The sequence below is a fragment of the Formica exsecta genome, unplaced genomic scaffold, assembly GCF_003651465.1.
Source record: "Formica exsecta isolate Colony F162 unplaced genomic scaffold, ASM365146v1 scaffold15, whole genome shotgun sequence".
Classification (NCBI taxonomy): domain Eukaryota; kingdom Metazoa; phylum Arthropoda; class Insecta; order Hymenoptera; family Formicidae; genus Formica; species Formica exsecta.
In genome coordinates, this window is record NW_021848825.1 from 86,266 (window position 1) to 103,568 (window position 17,303).

General features: G+C 39.4%; 1 protein-coding gene and 1 long non-coding RNA gene across 4 annotated transcripts in view; one reads left to right on the plus strand and one right to left on the minus strand.

Moving 5' to 3' along the window:
- Positions 1-2,549, minus strand: part of LOC115232738 (obg-like ATPase 1) — a 14,048-nt gene extending 11,499 nt beyond the window's left edge. Inside the window, exons 1-2 of one of the 3 annotated variants that reach the window (XM_029802797.1) lie at positions 2,425-2,549; positions 492-673 (exon numbers count right to left, since the gene is read on the minus strand). In XM_029802797.1, coding sequence (XP_029658657.1) covers positions 492-672 — 181 coding nt within the window. In that variant the 5' untranslated portion in view covers position 673; positions 2,425-2,549. The other 2 variants (XM_029802798.1, XM_029802799.1) reach the window with 2 other exon arrangements.
- Positions 2,550-3,327: 778 nt separating this feature from the next.
- Positions 3,328-5,517, plus strand: LOC115232805. The gene is made up of 5 exons (XR_003883659.1): positions 3,328-3,606; positions 3,996-4,056; positions 4,451-4,517; positions 4,896-4,963; positions 5,301-5,517. It is a non-coding gene; the product is annotated as an uncharacterized LOC115232805 (long non-coding RNA).
- Positions 5,518-17,303: the final 11,786 nt, after the last annotated feature.

Consider the following 17,303-nt stretch of genomic DNA (forward strand, 5'->3'; position numbering starts at 1 on the left):
AGCGTGGCGCGCTACTCATTACCGTATACGTATAAACATACTCGAGCCCGGGGCTATTATCTCAGCTTAAAAAATTGAGCGGGTGAAATAATTTCAACATTTTAATGTGATATAAAATCGAAACTATTGTTAACCACCTGTTGCTAGCACTAATAAGTTGCACGAGCAGTACGGCGGTGTGAAAGGGAGCTTTCTAGATGAGTGGAGACATATCCGAAACGGACGAATTTTCGTTCGATCCGTGGATGTTCTTTCATTGGACAGAATATATACTGTATCTAAATTATTATTTTGTTATACGCGCAATAAAAAAATAAGAAAATTTATATGCTCTATTCATAAAATCGAAAGTTTGATTAGTACGAACAAGATAAAAATAATTATCGATAGAGAGAGAAACAAGAGAGTTAATCATATTAATATTAAATAAAATATATAATAAACAAAAAAAAAGGATTGAGAGCATATTAAGAATATATCAAGATACTTATTTTCATTAGGATCGATGGTGCAGAAAGGAAAATTCTCAGCCGCTGCCTGGCTCTTGGTGAGAACGTTGAAGAAGGTTGATTTCCCTACGTTCGGTATACCGACTATGCCCATTTTCAAGTTAGTGCCAACGCGACCGATAAGCGGCTTCCGCTCAGGTTCCTCGGCCTTCTTCGGAGCCATGCTAAAAAACACGAGATATTTTTATATGCATATGAATTGATATTTAAATTTTATCTCCTCCGCAAAGCGGAGAGAGTTGTGGAACGAGTGCCGCGCACGAGGCACGAAGCATAATCAGCTAACGAACATAAAGACGGTAACTCCGCCTGTCGCGTCTGTAGACGTGCGGTGTCGGCCTCAGGGCACACGCCGCCGATACCCTGCATCCCCCGAAATATACTTAAGCGCGGCTGCGAGATATTTCGGCGTGTATGAGTGCGCGGAGCGCCCGGAGCGCAAGCGAGATACCACCAGAATCCCCGCATCCTCGAGCGCTCGCGATGACTAATTATATTAATGCGGACGGCACATCGCGAGCGATTGCTGTATTTACCGCGAGATTGAGAGCCCCCTGTCCCGCCGGCATACCGCCGCGCCGGCATCAAAGACGACGAGGGAGGAGGCTGCGCGGGAGGAGGAATATGGCCGGGCCACGAGGGGGGACCGCAGGATTACTGGGCACCAAAGCCGCGAATCACCGGCATCACGCCGAGAATCCGCAACCGCGCCCGAGGCCGCCAATCCGCCACCGTCTTCGCGGTTCCTGTATTCCTTCTTTCTCTCTTTTTTTTTTCCGCCTCTCTTCATCCGCCGTCGTCCTCTCCTCTCTTTCCACCCCCGTAGCGCTCTTCTACCTCCACCCTCTCCTTTTTTTTCCCTTCGTTGTGCTCGCGCGTTTCAACGCGAAACCACGGCGCCTCTCGTCGTTTTTCATCGCGGTCCCGGGGAAATTTGCAAATTACAATAATGGAGGAGCATCTCTCGTTCCATCTCTCTCTTTCTCTCGAAGAAGCGTCCCGCCCGCGATGCTACTCGAGAGCCGAGAGCCCAAAGAAGAAGAGCCGCCTTGGCGCCGTGGCGTGACCGTCCCTCCCCTTTTACAGCGTCGTCTCGCTTTTGCGGATCGCTTGACGCGCGGTTAATGGGCGATCTCGGAGACGCGTTGCACCACGTTACTCTGATCGAGATTGAATCCTCGAGGCTGCTGTCGAATCGCGAAAAGCGGAGGAAAAGTTCTCGACGAACCTATATATTGATAATGAAAAACGTGAAAAGTTAAATAAAAAATATTTTAATAAAAAATGTTTTACAATAAACTAAAAATCACTCACCTCGAATTGGTACATTAAAAAATTAATATTATAATATCGGGATGCGTTCCTAAGTCCGATGTCTACGTGGAAAAGTCTGTCAAATTCCACCTGCTAACATTCTACTAACTATTGTATTAACATTTCCATTTTATAAATCAAAAATTATCAATAACAGCTAAAAATGGAAAATTAAAATTAAATTCAATTAAAATAAAGAAAAAAAAATTGCGGAGACCCGCGCTATCAGTGCCGAGCGACGGTACTGCCGCGTGACGGCCGGTGACCGAAGCAGTTATCCGCACTGCACCGCAAAACATAACCTAACCTTGCCTCGCTACCGGAACGATCGCTCGCCGAGGAGATACTTTGACATTGTCGCGAATGAATTTTTCCTACGACTTACGTACGCTATGTCCTTAGCCGTCGAGTAGGCGTCTTTTGTGCTGCGACGAGCTCATCGACACACGACGTTCGTAGGCTCGTTACACTTGAATGTTAGTAATGTCGCGTATGCATATATGCATTCTCTTTCGAGTCAAGCGAATATCGAAATATGTAAGTGCGCTCCGCGCCCCCCGTTCCACAGACGAATCCCCGTGCATTGTCCTTTGACAAATACCTCGTACGTTATTGCACACGTTGCTCTTGCACCCACAATACAAATATCGCTGCACACCGTATTGAACTACACGATTACAGAGGAGAGCACGGCACATATACGACGTCACGAGTTCGACCGGCGGTCTCGCTGGTTTTGCAGAATTTCCACTTACCGGCGAAAACGTGAAAAGCACTCCGCCAATAATACAGTTCGATGAGATATCAAGATCGTTGTCTTTCTCTTTCTGAGAATATTTATGACAAACCCAGCTTATCGTAAAATACAAGAGAAAATATTTAATATATCTAAATAATATAAATATATCGCTCGATAAAGTCAATTAATCATGAAACGTCGAAACGAATTGAAACTCTACAGTTTCAACGATTACAAAGATTAATAATGATATAATGATCGATTGCGTGGGGATGCGCTCTACTTGACATCACAATTATTTCGAAGCGTTTGATGGACCAATAATAGTAAAGATTTTATCCCTTTTATCTCGATTGGCCAATCAAACGCTCTGCAATATTTGTAACGTCAAGTGGAGCGAGTCCCGAGTTAAGCTCGTAACGGAGATAGAAGATTGAAATTTTAGCTCTTCAATCTTTAATGCATAGTCTACAGACTTTATACGCATAGACATAAGAAGCATAGATTGTACAGATTGAAAAGGTAGGATAGAGCTTAACAGAAAACTAAGATTTTATAGAAAACTTGCTATTTCTATCTCTAATAGAAAGAGAAAGACACGTAATCCTTTCAGTATCGCTATCTCTTTTGTTGCGTCGCGAGCATTCTATACGCCTCCAATGTATCTATGGTCATACGTCACACGTAAAGATGCGCAATGAAGTTTACTGCCTAAGTTATTTAGTCTGGAAATTTCAAATGAACGGTCGGCACCGGGTCGACCCTTCCTTTTCGCGAGTTGAGTTATATCGATCGGTGGATTAATTAGTGTATAAGAAATATATTATATCGTGTCGATGTAATGAAAAGTACGCAATGTAAATTGAGAGGAGTGGCTATAAAGGCGTGCGATCGAATCGTAATAATCTGTAATAAAGATATCACCGTCATTGTCTCAAACGGCTCATGTCTTTCGCAGGATTTTTCTTGTCCAGGATTGATCTGATGCAACAGAAATCAGATACTGCATAGACAGGACGTATTGGTGAGTGAATTTATTTGCCGGTGAGTAAATCTTTTTGTTATTGATGTAATATTATCGTAGTTTCGGCAAGAAGGTAATCTAGAAAGATCGATAATATATATGTGTGTGAATACGTGACGTCACACGGAATAAAGTGTGCAATGAAGTTCGCTGCCTAAGTTATTTAGTTTCTACTGGAAATTTCAAATGAACGGTCGGCAGCAGATTGACTCCGCGTCTTTCTTTCCGCGAATTGAGTTATTATATCGATCGGTTAATTAATTAGTGTATAAGAAATGTATGATATCGTTTGCATCGATGTAATTAAAAGTACGCAATGTAAATTGTGAGGAGTGGCTATAAGGGCGTGCGATCGAATCGTAATAATAATATCACCGTCATTGTCTCAAACGGCTCGTGTATTTCGCAGGATTTTTCCTGTCCAGGATCGATGCAATAATAAACAGAAGCTGCATCGACAGGACATATCGGTGAGTGAATCTATTCGTTATTGATGTAATATTATCGTAGTTTCGGCAAGAAGGTAATCTAGAAAGATCGATAATATATATGTGTGTGAATACGTGACGTCACACGGAATAAAGTGTGCAATGAAGTTCGCTGCCTAAGTTATTTAGTTTCTACTGGAAATTTCAAATGAACGGTCGGCAGCAGATTGACTCCGCGTCTTTCTTTCCGCGAATTGAGTTATTATATCGATCGGTTAATTAATTAGTGTATAAGAAATGTATGATATCGTTTGCATCGATGTAATTAAAAATACGCAATGTAAATTGAGAGGAATGGCGATAGTGCGATCAAATCGTAGCAATCTATAATAAAAATATCACCGTCATTGTCTCAAACGGCTCGTATCTTTCGCAGGATTTTTCTTGTCCAGGATCGATGCAATATGCAACAGTAATCAAAAGGATGTATCAACAGGATATCGGTGAGTGAATCTATTCGTTATTGATGTAATATTATTGTAGTTTTGGCAAGAAAATAGTTCTCTAGAAAGATCGATAAAATATGTATATATGTATATGTATGTGATTACATTGCAGTAAAATTTTCCGCTTAAATTATTCAGTTACAAATGTCCATACTGGCCGCGGTTTCATCGCGTCCTCTTCCTCTTCGCGAATTGAATTGTTATATCGATTGGTGGATTAATTAGTGTATAATAAGTTCTTGTATTCATTGTATATAACGATGTAACTAAACGTATTTGATGTAAATTGAAAAAAAAAAAAACGTACACGATTGAATTATAACAATACATAATGTTATCATCGCCATTGTCTAAATAAATTTGCATCTTCCACAGGATTTCTGATCGCAGGATCGACCTGGCGCGGCACGGATCGAAAATTATAGTAGCATCGGTGAGTGTTGGTGAGTAAATTTATTCATTACGATATTTATATATGATATAGTGTATATATTGTCGCAGTTTCAGCAAGTAAAAATTTGAATCGGCTAGTTTATTATGTTGATTGTGTCTCATTTCTGTTTTAAAATTTCAATTATTACATTTTGTTATATTTTGGTGGATTAAATAGCACATCACAACTTTTGTGTTATAATAATAATAATATTAATGTAAACTAGCCGTTTTTAATCCGAATCTAATGTAAATATGAAAAATGTGTTGAAATGCACAACAATAATATTTGTAATATTTGAAACAAGTTTGTACAAACTAAAATTATTTAATTATTGTATCTTTCAGATTTCTTCCTCGGATTGACCTGATTATAGATAGAATGTATGGGGTGAGTGAATCAATTTATGATCCTTCCGATTATATATTGAACAGATCTCCCCATTTATGATCTTTATGGTTATATTATAGTGTGATATTATTATGTATGTTTGCACAAACATTTGCCTATTCTTGTTACCATTTTTAGATTCTAACTACTTTGTAAAAAGTAAGATTTATATATGCTATTATTTATTCTGCTATATTACATATTTCAATATTTTATATAAACAATATTTAAATAATTATAAATATTTTATTGCTAATTCGTATTAATAATTTTATGAGATATGCGCGAATAGAATAGTCGAAAATTTATTATGAAATAAAAGTCAAAAGTTTAGTGGTCTTCGATATTCGACGCATTTTTTTACACGGGACAGGTCGTAAACATAACGGATGTTCAATGTCGATGTCCATCGGCACGGACGGATAACGATCGGCGATGTAAAAGGGTTTCGCATTGGTACCACGCCGACATGACGCCAGCCCATGTTTATGAAGTGTCGCTATCACGACACGGCTACAAGTTATGCCGTGTATAGCCGGCCGCTTCCTGCCAGGACAGACTACACGATATGTGCCGCGATATATATGAATGTATTCTAGCCAACAGGCGAATATCATTCGCGTCACTTCGCCACGTCGATATAGCTCAAGATTTATGACGGCGAAATCTCGTGACAATGTCTCGTGTTCGCGACGGAACTTCACTCGTCCGTGACGCTGCGAAATATCCGCATATAGCACGTTTGATACGAGCAAATAATTACATGTCATTAGCCTAATACGAGAAGTAAAAAATATTTTTTGCGCTGGCATGAATATTTTCGCGTGAGTATTCTTTTGTTAAAATAAAAAAATGGCACCGCATTTTATTTATTTCGGACATGCGTAAACATAATAGCATATAATAGGTCGTTTATTATATAAGCTTAATAAGAAGGAAAAATCTTCCTGTTTGCTAAAAGTTGCGAAATAATCCCGATAGTAATCCTAATTCCTAATACATACCGGTTTGACGTCTGGCGAGAAGAAACCGCTCCGAATTTCGTGCTCGATCATTAGAGTCGATAGCTCGTACGTGGATAACATTAGGGCCATAATTCGAAGGATAATATTAAGATTGGCATGGAAGGCCGCATGTGTAGCCGCGACGGCTGGATCACCGGCGCCGTGGGATCGGACAAGAAAAGGGCAGGACGCGACTATTCGTAACGACAATTTAAACGCGGATGATTCCTCACGTTCTCTCTCATAAATACTGATAGCGAATTCGGTTGGATGCACTAGTGCGCACTGGAGCACATTAAAGATTGTCGTACACAAATTCACAATATAAGCATAAGTAACTAAAACATTAAGATAATTATAATAGTATGAGCTATTATTATTATTTGTATTAAACAACAATAAAATTGTTTTATTTTTTAAATTATTTATGGCATTATAAATTTATGTATTTTTATGTGCACTAGTGCATCCAACCGAATTCTCACTGAATAAATGAGTACTTCTCAGACAAAGGATTTCACGAACGGAACTTCGCATCTTGTCTTCGCGCGTTCGAAGCGTCGCGTTCCTAGATTTTAATTTTTACTAAGAACATTGCATATCATGTATGACACGTGTGTATTAGACATCACGTCTGCAAAGATAAACAATCGCTCTTTCTCTTGAAAGAGATCTTCGCATGACAGCGAGTCTCGGTTGAATAAATCTTGGTGTAACGATCGGCGCACCTGTGTTTTTCGACGGAATTAGTAACGCAATCCTTCAATTCGCCCGATATCTAATTTGTCGAAATTCCTATAATTCGTTGACCGTTAATATTCCTTTGATCGAGATTATCGGCCCACAAAGGGTGGGTGGGTAGGTGCAGAGATAGGTTGCGCGCCAACAAGATGCTTCGATGCACCCGGTGACGTCAGGGGGTTTGCGGTCTCCAAATTACAATATCGTTAAAATGCGACGGCTAAGAAAGCGGAGAGAAGCGGAATGAACGCTCTCTTCCCACTCGCCCGCCCGCACTTGCGGAAATAATAGGTTCATGATTATATGCATTATGTTGTGGGCTAAGATTAATACGTAATAAAATAATTGAAATAATCGTACATTATGTGAACGAGTCGGTATTGATAGCCTGTCCGGCGAATGCGATACGCGCGAGGCAAATTGATGTGCAATCGAAGACAAGTGCATTCGATCATTTGTATATTTTTCGATGAGCACTTGCCGGAAACGCTGATAGAATTTAAGAATTGGACATAAACACGCGAGCTAAATAAAATACTTTATATATGTATCAGGTCTACCGGAAAGTTCTGTCCGTTTTTGGAATAAAACAAAATACAAATTTTTATTACCGTCAATAAACTTTATTAAATAATGTAATTGCCATTATTCGGAGAAGTATTGTCAGCAACTGGATAATTTAAATACAGCAGTCCAAGAAAAGAGGCCGCCGATGTTCAATAGGAAGAACATCATACTGCATCATGATAATGCCAGGCCACATGCTGCTTTGGATACTCGTCAAAAAATTGCAGAACTAGGCTGGAAAATTCTGTCGCATCCACCATATTCCCCGGACTTAGCACCCACCGACTATCACTTGTTTTTGTCCTTACAAAACTTTTTGAGGGGCAAAAAATTCAAAAATGAAGAAGATATCAAACAAGCACTGGTTCAATTTTTCGCATCAAAAGATAAAACATTTTTCGAAAATGGGATATACAAATTGCCCTCACGCTGGCAAGAAATCATTAATAATAATGGCAATTACATTATTTAATAAAGTTTATTGACGGTAATAAAAATTTGTATTTTGTTTTATTCCAAAAACGGACAGAACTTTCCGGTAGACCTAATATAATATCGGTAAATATGATATATTGTTGGGAACAGAAAAGGTCGCGGGAAAATCAATACGAATTTTACCACATTGTCAATTCGTTATGCTTTAATTATTCCGCGACGCGCAATCGCTATCGGACAAAAAAAAACATTCGGACGGGAAACGTGATAATTTATAGCGAGCGTAAACGCAAAACGTAACGAGACTTTTATTATTGAAACCTAGGGTTACACAATTCTCCATCCCACTCGTTGCCGGTGAAAAAACTCCACCGCGTCTCTGACTTTAAGCCGACGGAAGGACGCGCTTTAATTGGACTCGTTGAAAGCGACACGGGACAATACCTCATTGCTATCCATTATTCTTTGTCGGATTATTGTTCGTTGCCTATCTTCAAGCTCGCGGCTCGAAACATGCGCGTCAATAGCATTGCTCTGCAATTGGCGCAAACGCATAATCACGTTTCGCCTCGAGAGAAAGGAAAAAGAAGTATTACGTAATTAATTAATCATTATACAATCTTGGTTGCTGTTACCAACAAGTACTATTTCAATATAGATTTAATGTAATAATAGATTCCATAGAGTTGGTACATAAATTATTTGATTTATTAAATATTTTATGTGTTCTATTTTCAATTATTCCGGATTGTTCCCCTTCGAGATGAATCAGCTTTCATGATGCAGAGTCACGAAGAGGTCGCGATCGTAATTTCGGTCGAGACAAGATCGTGAGAATCCCTTAGGTTAAATCTAATCCGAGCAGGAGGAAGATTAATGGAGGTGACGTTACTTGTAGTTCGCGTTTGCCCGTTTGTTCCTTCGAAAACTAAATGTCGACCTCAAGATTGAAACAAGAATAAGGCGGAAGAGAATCTTGGAAACATTGATGATGACTCATCTTTATTGCTCATATTAATACCGAGATCCTTAACTATACGATGATTAATCTCGCGATTAATCGTATCACTTTTTTACGAGCAAATGTCAAACAAGACGAATGTATATTTCGAAAAATATTAATGACTAATTTTATCAAAAAAATAGAAATAAAAAATTAAAATAAAATTGGACAAAATAATTTGATTGTGTCATAAATTATAAAAATTATATCGATTGTTAATAAAATTTATTCTATCGTAATAAACACGGTCGATGAAAAACATTTTGTAGAGTGTCAAACGCATAATGAAGTATCTTAATAAAAATTTGTATTTTGTTTTATTCCAAAAACGGACAGAACTTTCCGGTAGACCTAATATATGTATATGTATACATAAAAGTTAGTTTTCGACACAATAGTTTTTCGCGAAAGATAATCGCATGTGTTATGCTGACACAAATTGTAATAATCTTATTTGAAATTTCTTTTGGCATTGTTTAATTTTTCTAAGATATCTAATTATCTTAAGAATATATATGTTTGTGTATATAATAATATATTAATGCTCTCTCTTTAGATATAATTGTACATGGAACATTTATTACGCAGAAAATATAGTCTCTCTTTTGTAGGGCAAACACGTAGTGTTAGATTTAATACTCCTCCGGCGAGTATCTCAATTACGGCAAAAAGTAAGCTTGTTCGTTGGAACGTAACGAGCAGTGTGAAAGAAGGAACATCAAGTGTTTGTGCAAACATACCATACACTTTTCTATTTACTTGCGAGCAAACTGTAGTAGACCGCGAATACGGATACATTTACGATCCATTTTTTACATTTTTTTCTAACAATGTTAGTATTCATTTATTGGATCAAAAATATTCATATGCAGAATATTTATATAATATAGAAGAGGAAAAACAATTTTTTTAAATACGAAAATGATTTTAAAGTGCATTATTTTGCGTTTTATGGACGCCTCAAAGTTACTAAAAATTTTCTGTGTGAATAAATAAAACAGTAATTAAGAGAATAATATTTAAGTTAATTGAATCACGTTAGATTAAAAGCATTTTATATTTTACAATCTATCTGTCTATATTCGCGTGGGTTACGATTACGGAAATACGTTGCACGGCATTGTGAATTGACTTCCACAGGGTGATATCAAGTAAATATTTATAATGATGGCGCCAGTACTCATAAAATTCTTATCTAGATCGTTAAGCTACTAAAGGGGCAATCAATAACTCCGGCGATTGGCTGTAAAGCGAATAATTTATGGTAAACCATCGCGTATACACTGTTTGTTTCACACTATTTTCCACTATTTTTTATGCTTGCATTTTCCCAAGCCTAAGTGACGAAAATGTGAATAGATAAACAACTTCCACGCGATGTATAATTACTGCTATATTATTATGTTCTTTATTGTGATCGGGACTGTATGTGTAGATCAAGTAGCATATAACAGATTGAAAGAATCTTTTGAATAAATAAACATTCAAGCTTCTTATTACGTATTGATAGAAATAAATTTTATCAACAAAATATATGAAGTGATAAAAAAGTACTTGATATTTTTATGGGATAATTGAAAGTATTAAGAAAAAATTATTTGAATAATATAATTTTATATGTTATAAAATTAAGTTTAACCGTTTTAATTTACATTTTTGAAAATGGTTCCTTAGATCCGAATATCTTTATGTGATTTATAATTGAATTTTTTGTATAGCACATATACATATGTATATCATGTTTACAAAAAATCTAATTTTCAGTAATATTGCTATAATTTGTAATTAACAGTGGTGTATACAGTTTAAAACAAACATATGTATACATATATTTATGTAAGAATTTTTTCTTCGTCATCATATTTGCATAAAGTGCGGAATCTCGTGATAATATTTTCCACAAGAATTTAATACTTTTTCCGATTGACGATATGCCGTATTCCAAATTTGAAAATGAAAAAAGATATAGAGAAAACGCGCTTGCACGATAATTAATAAAAGAAAAGGACTGACCGTCGTACACGATCTCTCATTTATTTCATAAAAAAAGACGGAAGAATATTACGTTGTAATCTCCACTTGTCCTTCGACTCATCTCGAGTCCGTAAGCATCACGATTTTACATTGATTTTATGTGATTTTTGTGAAATAAAATTGACGCTACTCATTCGGCGGTTTACTTCGTGTTCTTATAGCGCACATTCTTATTATTTCTTTATCATACTTGCGAGAAATTAATAAATATCACATACTATCCCGATCATTCTTTGGCATTATTATTACTCATCATCTATAAATATTTATTGCAAATAGTTTGTCTATCATACTTATCTTATGATTGACATGTAATATAAAATTAATATTAATTAATCTTCAAAATCTACTCACAGATTACTCTTTGACGAATTTTACATAATTATATAAATTTCGATAATGATCAGATTTACTTGACACAATCCCGCAATGAAAATAATGTTAACGAGAGCAGATACCGCGGACATTGACGCGATCCTATGCATCTTGATTCGTTCTCATGAGAAAGTTGTTTGATCAAGCAGAGTTTTTGAAACGCAATACACAACTGGCTGTATTATATCTTTGTTCTAGAACCGACTGTATACGCTTAATAAGTAATGACGTAGGGACGTAAGGAAGCCTTGATAATCCTTCGAGCATGTAGCTACGCAATTAAGGTGTAACGTTTCGAAGTTCTGGTCGTAAACAACACGGGCAAAGTAGCGGAACCTTCGAGGCTCGGTTCCGCCCGTCAATTGTTACCAATTGTTGCCAATCAGAGTAATACGTGTCATTATGCCGAGAGAAGGCGCAGCGTCCCTTACCCGCGTATTCCTCAGCCTGATTACACCGCGGGTAATATTAATTTGGCGCTAATTGGATAGTATCTGACGGACGCGCGCACAGGTCGAAATCAGTGTTTTACAGAACGATGTGCCTTCTGCAAAAAAGAATCTTCTTTTTCGCCATATCTAAACGATCCGATAGCATAATCTTTTTTTATAAATCGTAGTTCTTTTTAAAAATTTATATTTACTAACATCATGTTTTGATAATATTTATTAAATCTGATATTAGCTTGCTTAAATACCATCATATTTTAATGGATAAATCGAAAGAAAAACTCATCTTTATAACGTGTGTATATCGATTAATAAAAATCAATTTCGACAAATTATTTTAACGATCAACGTTATATGTGACGCATAATTAGAGCTTTTCTCCATTTTCAATCGATGTTTCATTATTTGGTTTATTAAAATGCGTCGCCACGCCGTTAAAATTGTTTCAATTATTCACAGTTTTTGTTTTTTTGTCATGCACGTGACCGCGTTTGTGTTGTATTGCCGCAATTCACAACTAAATACAAGAGTCGATAGCTGCAACTCGTAACAATTATTTCGTATGCGCAGAAATGATGCAAGAATTTAAACGCCACGTAGAAGTAATATTTAAAACTTTCACGTTCGCGTCACATCACCCCGCGAAGTTATAACCGTTCCACCGTAGTGGATGCATTGACGACTGTTGATTAAGCGGCGTATAGCGTAGCGCAGTTTGCAATTTAGGAATCCGATGGGCTCAGACCATGGGCGTAATTCTCCGCCTTTCGCCGCGCCGCCAGTGTCGGCGGCTACTTTGTCCGTGTACCAGTTAGTTGGCATTTACATCGCGACGTAGGAGTAGATTTATTACGCGGCGGTGCTAGTTAGTGCCTAGAGATTGTCGCAGGATAATCGATAATTGCCGCATCGCGTCATAATTAAGATTAATTGCGACGATGTACCGATTTTATCGCCTCTCGTTTGTCATGAGTTACAACTGGACATCTTTATTACATTATCATTCAATATGATTTAATACTGAATGATAAAGTCGATATGATATTATCTCCTTCCGACAATCTCCTCGACGCTTACTCTTTGATATTTTCCGAGAATCATAATACACGTGTACTATATTAACCTTTTGCGTCTACACAATCTCCAGGCTAGTAAATTTCTTGAGAATGATCTCAGAAAATTCTGTCTTTACGATATAAAATTATTTTCCGACATAATGACAGAAGGTATGAAACCGGATTTTTATGTAAATCGCGTATAAAGAATGCGCGTGTGATCCTTTGTGCAAAGATCTCGTGTACTTCAAATGTGGCGGAGAGAGTGCAAGAGCCGCGCTCTTCAGTATCCAATTACCTACGGTTCTGGTAACTCGATTCGATTAGCATACGCGTTGAACGGACATCGGATGAGGCGACCGGGAGACATTACGGTGCGTCGCAACTCTTTCGCTGCATAAGAATACGCGAGGGGGAAAAGGGGTGGGGGAGGGGAGAGAGAGAGAGAGAGAGGAACAAGAAGAGACGGGAGAGGTAGAGGAGAAATAAGAGGAAGAAAACCAATGCGTTCGTGCATCGCGTGGCTGAAAGTGAACCAACCGGTGGCCACGCCTCCTTAGACAGCCGCCAGCCAACAATTAAGATTTGATCGGCAAAAATGGTCGAGGCAAAATGGCGCTGGCCACTGAATACATAATGCCCACGAATGAAACCATCTCGACTGGCCGCGTCGGCCGAGAAACCGGGTTCATCTCGCGATCTTCATTCCGTTCGAGCGAACAACCCGAACCGGTAGCTTCGATTAGGAGGGAGCGAATGATCGATACGCCCGGTATAATCTCACGCGGGATCAACGTAACGAACGAAGACATTGTTATTCAAGATAATTTCGCAGAGAGAGGAGAAATTCCGTCGCGCGTCACATGGGATTCGTATCTTATTTACATGTACATAATACATGGGGACATTGTCTTTGTAAAACTGATTTTAATCGGCTTAATAATATTGATTCGACGGGACCCGTTATTTCGTGCATACGTGATCCACATTATGATATGGTACATATTAATTATTCTCAGCTGCAACATTAGAAAAGTTTTAAACTGCAAATTCGTCTGATTGCATGGATCTTTTTTTAAACTTCAATTCGCACATACGAATGTACTACTACTACGCAGTATAGTAATGCTTTCGAATCGATGTCGATTACTTGATTTAGATAACATCTGTGTCCCATTAACATGCTCGGCAATGGACGCCTGCAGATGGGCAACCGAGCGTGCATCGCTGCAGCGAGTAATTTCTATCGAAATCCGACCATCTCGTTGTAAAAATAATTGATATCCACGAAGCAATCATGCGCGCGACATCATTGAGGGCTTTCCAACGACTCGATGCGCGATACGAGATCGGTTTGTAAAATAAAAATGCGGTGAAAAAAGAAAAAAAAAATGCGAGGTGTCGTTATGCGGATACATAAATCATATCGATAGCGAACTACGCCGTCAATCTCGATGCATGATCGCTTGTGTTTTTAACACATATCAAACGTCCATCGGATCATCGCGAACAAAGTCTTCCTCTCCCTGTTACATTCCGTCTTTGTCCTCGTTTCTTCTCACCGCGAATCTCTTCCAGCAATATTTTTCTTTTTCCTTTTTCCACCTCTTCTACCGACTCGAAGGAAGAGCCTCTCGAAGAAAGGGACTCTGCGGATTAAAATTGCAGGAGCGATTTCACGAACTCACGATATCGGCGAAAACGCCACCGAGGCTCTAATCATGGCGGATACACGGCGCGCGGTAGCCGCTACCACGTTTTACCCCTTAACTCAAGACTCTCATTACACTAATGTCCCACCAATCATCGGCCCTCAGTCGGCGATACTCCCCCTGCCTCCCCGAGTAACCCTCCCCGCTCGTCTCTCGATCACTTCAATCAGAATCATGCAAACCCGACGAGAAAATCAAATTCCTCGACCCCGCCGGGGCGCGTGACTATATCGCGAAGATGCGGTATCGATTTCTATGAAACGATCGTCGTATTCTGTATTCGTAAGTTAGCCATAAATTTTATTATAATAATCAGTACGTGATTTGAATCTTTTTTTTTCGGGAATTTTAATCTTTCATTTCATTTAATCGCTCTTTAGACACGGATCCGATTATAATAAAAGATTTATTATTCGCAGCTCTTTCTTATATACGAAGATTGTAAATCGAACGAAACGCAGATGTACCTTTGCCTGATACGACGCGGTCTTCCCTTGTACTTCAAATGTGGCGGAGAGAGTGCAAGAGCCGCGCTCTTCAGTATCCAATTACCTACGGTTCTGGTAACTCGATTCGATTAGCATACGCGTTGAACGGACATCGGATGAGGCGACCGGGAGACATTACGGTGCGTCGCAACTCTTTCGCTGCATAAGAATACGCGAGGGGGAAAAGGGGTGGGGGAGGGGAGAGAGAGAGAGAGAGAGAGGAACAAGAAGAGACGGGAGAGGTAGAGGAGAAATAAGAGGAAGAAAACCAATGCGTTCGTGCATCGCGTGGCTGAAAGTGAACCAACCGGTGGCCACGCCTCCTTAGACAGCCGCCAGCCAACAATTAAGATTTGATCGGCAAAAATGGTCGAGGCAAAATGGCGCTGGCCACTGAATACATAATGCCCACGAATGAAACCATCTCGACTGGCCGCGTCGGCCGAGAAACCGGGTTCATCTCGCGATCTTCATTCCGTTCGAGCGAACAACCCGAACCGGTAGCTTCGATTAGGAGGGAGCGAATGATCGATACGCCCGGTATAATCTCACGCGGGATCAACGTAACGAACGAAGACATTGTTATTCAAGATAATTTCGCAGAGAGAGGAGAAATTCCGTCGCGCGTCACATGGGATTCGTATCTTATTTACATGTACATAATACATGGGGACATTGTCTTTGTAAAACTGATTTTAATCGTCTTAATAATATTGATTCGACGGGACCCGTTATTTCGTGCATACGTGATCCACATTATGATATGGTACATATTAATTATTCTCAGCTGCAACATTAGAAAAGTTTTAAACTGCAAATTCGTCTGATTGCATGGATCTTTTTTTAAACTTCAATTCGCACATACGAATGTACTACTACTACGCAGTATAGTAATGCTTTCGAATCGATGTCGATTACTTGATTTAGATAACATCTGTGTCCCATTAACATGCTCGGCAATGGACGCCTGCAGATGGGCAACCGAGCGTGCATCGCTGCAGCGAGTAATTTCTATCGAAATCCGACCATCTCGTTGTAAAAATAATTGATATCCACGAAGCAATCATGCGCGCGACATCATTGAGGGCTTTCCAACGACTCGATGCGCGATACGAGATCGGTTTGTAAAATAAAAATGCGGTGAAAAAAGAAAAAAAAAATGCGAGGTGTCGTTATGCGGATACATAAATCATATCGATAGCGAACTACGCCGTCAATCTCGATGCATGATCGCTTGTGTTTTTAACACATATCAAACGTCCATCGGATCATCGCGAACAAAGTCTTCCTCCCCCTGTTACATTCCGTCTTTGTCCTCGTTTTTTCTCACCGCGAATCTCTTCCAGCAATATTTTTCTTTTTCCACCTCTTCTACCGACTCGAAGGAAGAGCCTCTCGAAGGAAGGGACTCTGCGGATTAAAATTGCAGGAGCGATTTCACGAACTCACGATATCGGCGAAAACGCCACCGAGGCTCTAATCATGGCGGATACACGGCGCGCGGTAGCCGCTACCACGTTTTACCCCTTAACTCAAGACTCTCATTACACTAATGTCCCACCAATCATCGGCCCTCAGTCGGCGATACTCCCCCTGCCTCCCCGAGTAACCCTCCCCGCTCGTCTCTCGATCACTTCAATCAGAATCATGCAAACCCGACGAGAAAATCAAATTCCTCGACCCCGCCGGGGCGCGTGACTATATCGCGAAGATGCGGTATCGATTTCTATGAAACGATCGTCGTATTCTGTATTCGTAAGTTAGTACACGAGGCACGGAAGACCGCAATGGCCCATCGAGGTCCTTAACAGGGTACTTCGCGAAATAGCCGAAGAAACGCTCTTTAGCATACCGGGAGGGCCAACCGTTAAGGCGGTCGTTAAGTTTATGGGGGAGCGCGAGATGCGAGAGGTTGGCAATTAGATGCCCTCCTGTGAACACTGTGATCTTCGCCACGCGAAAGAAAACGACTGCGCGCGCGCGCGCGTGCAAGGCTCCTATATATAGTTCCCTTGTATACGTGGAACGAGGTGCGCTGTTATATGTATATACACGCGGATGCGATCGGGAAAGGAAATTGAAATTGACGTGAATAGC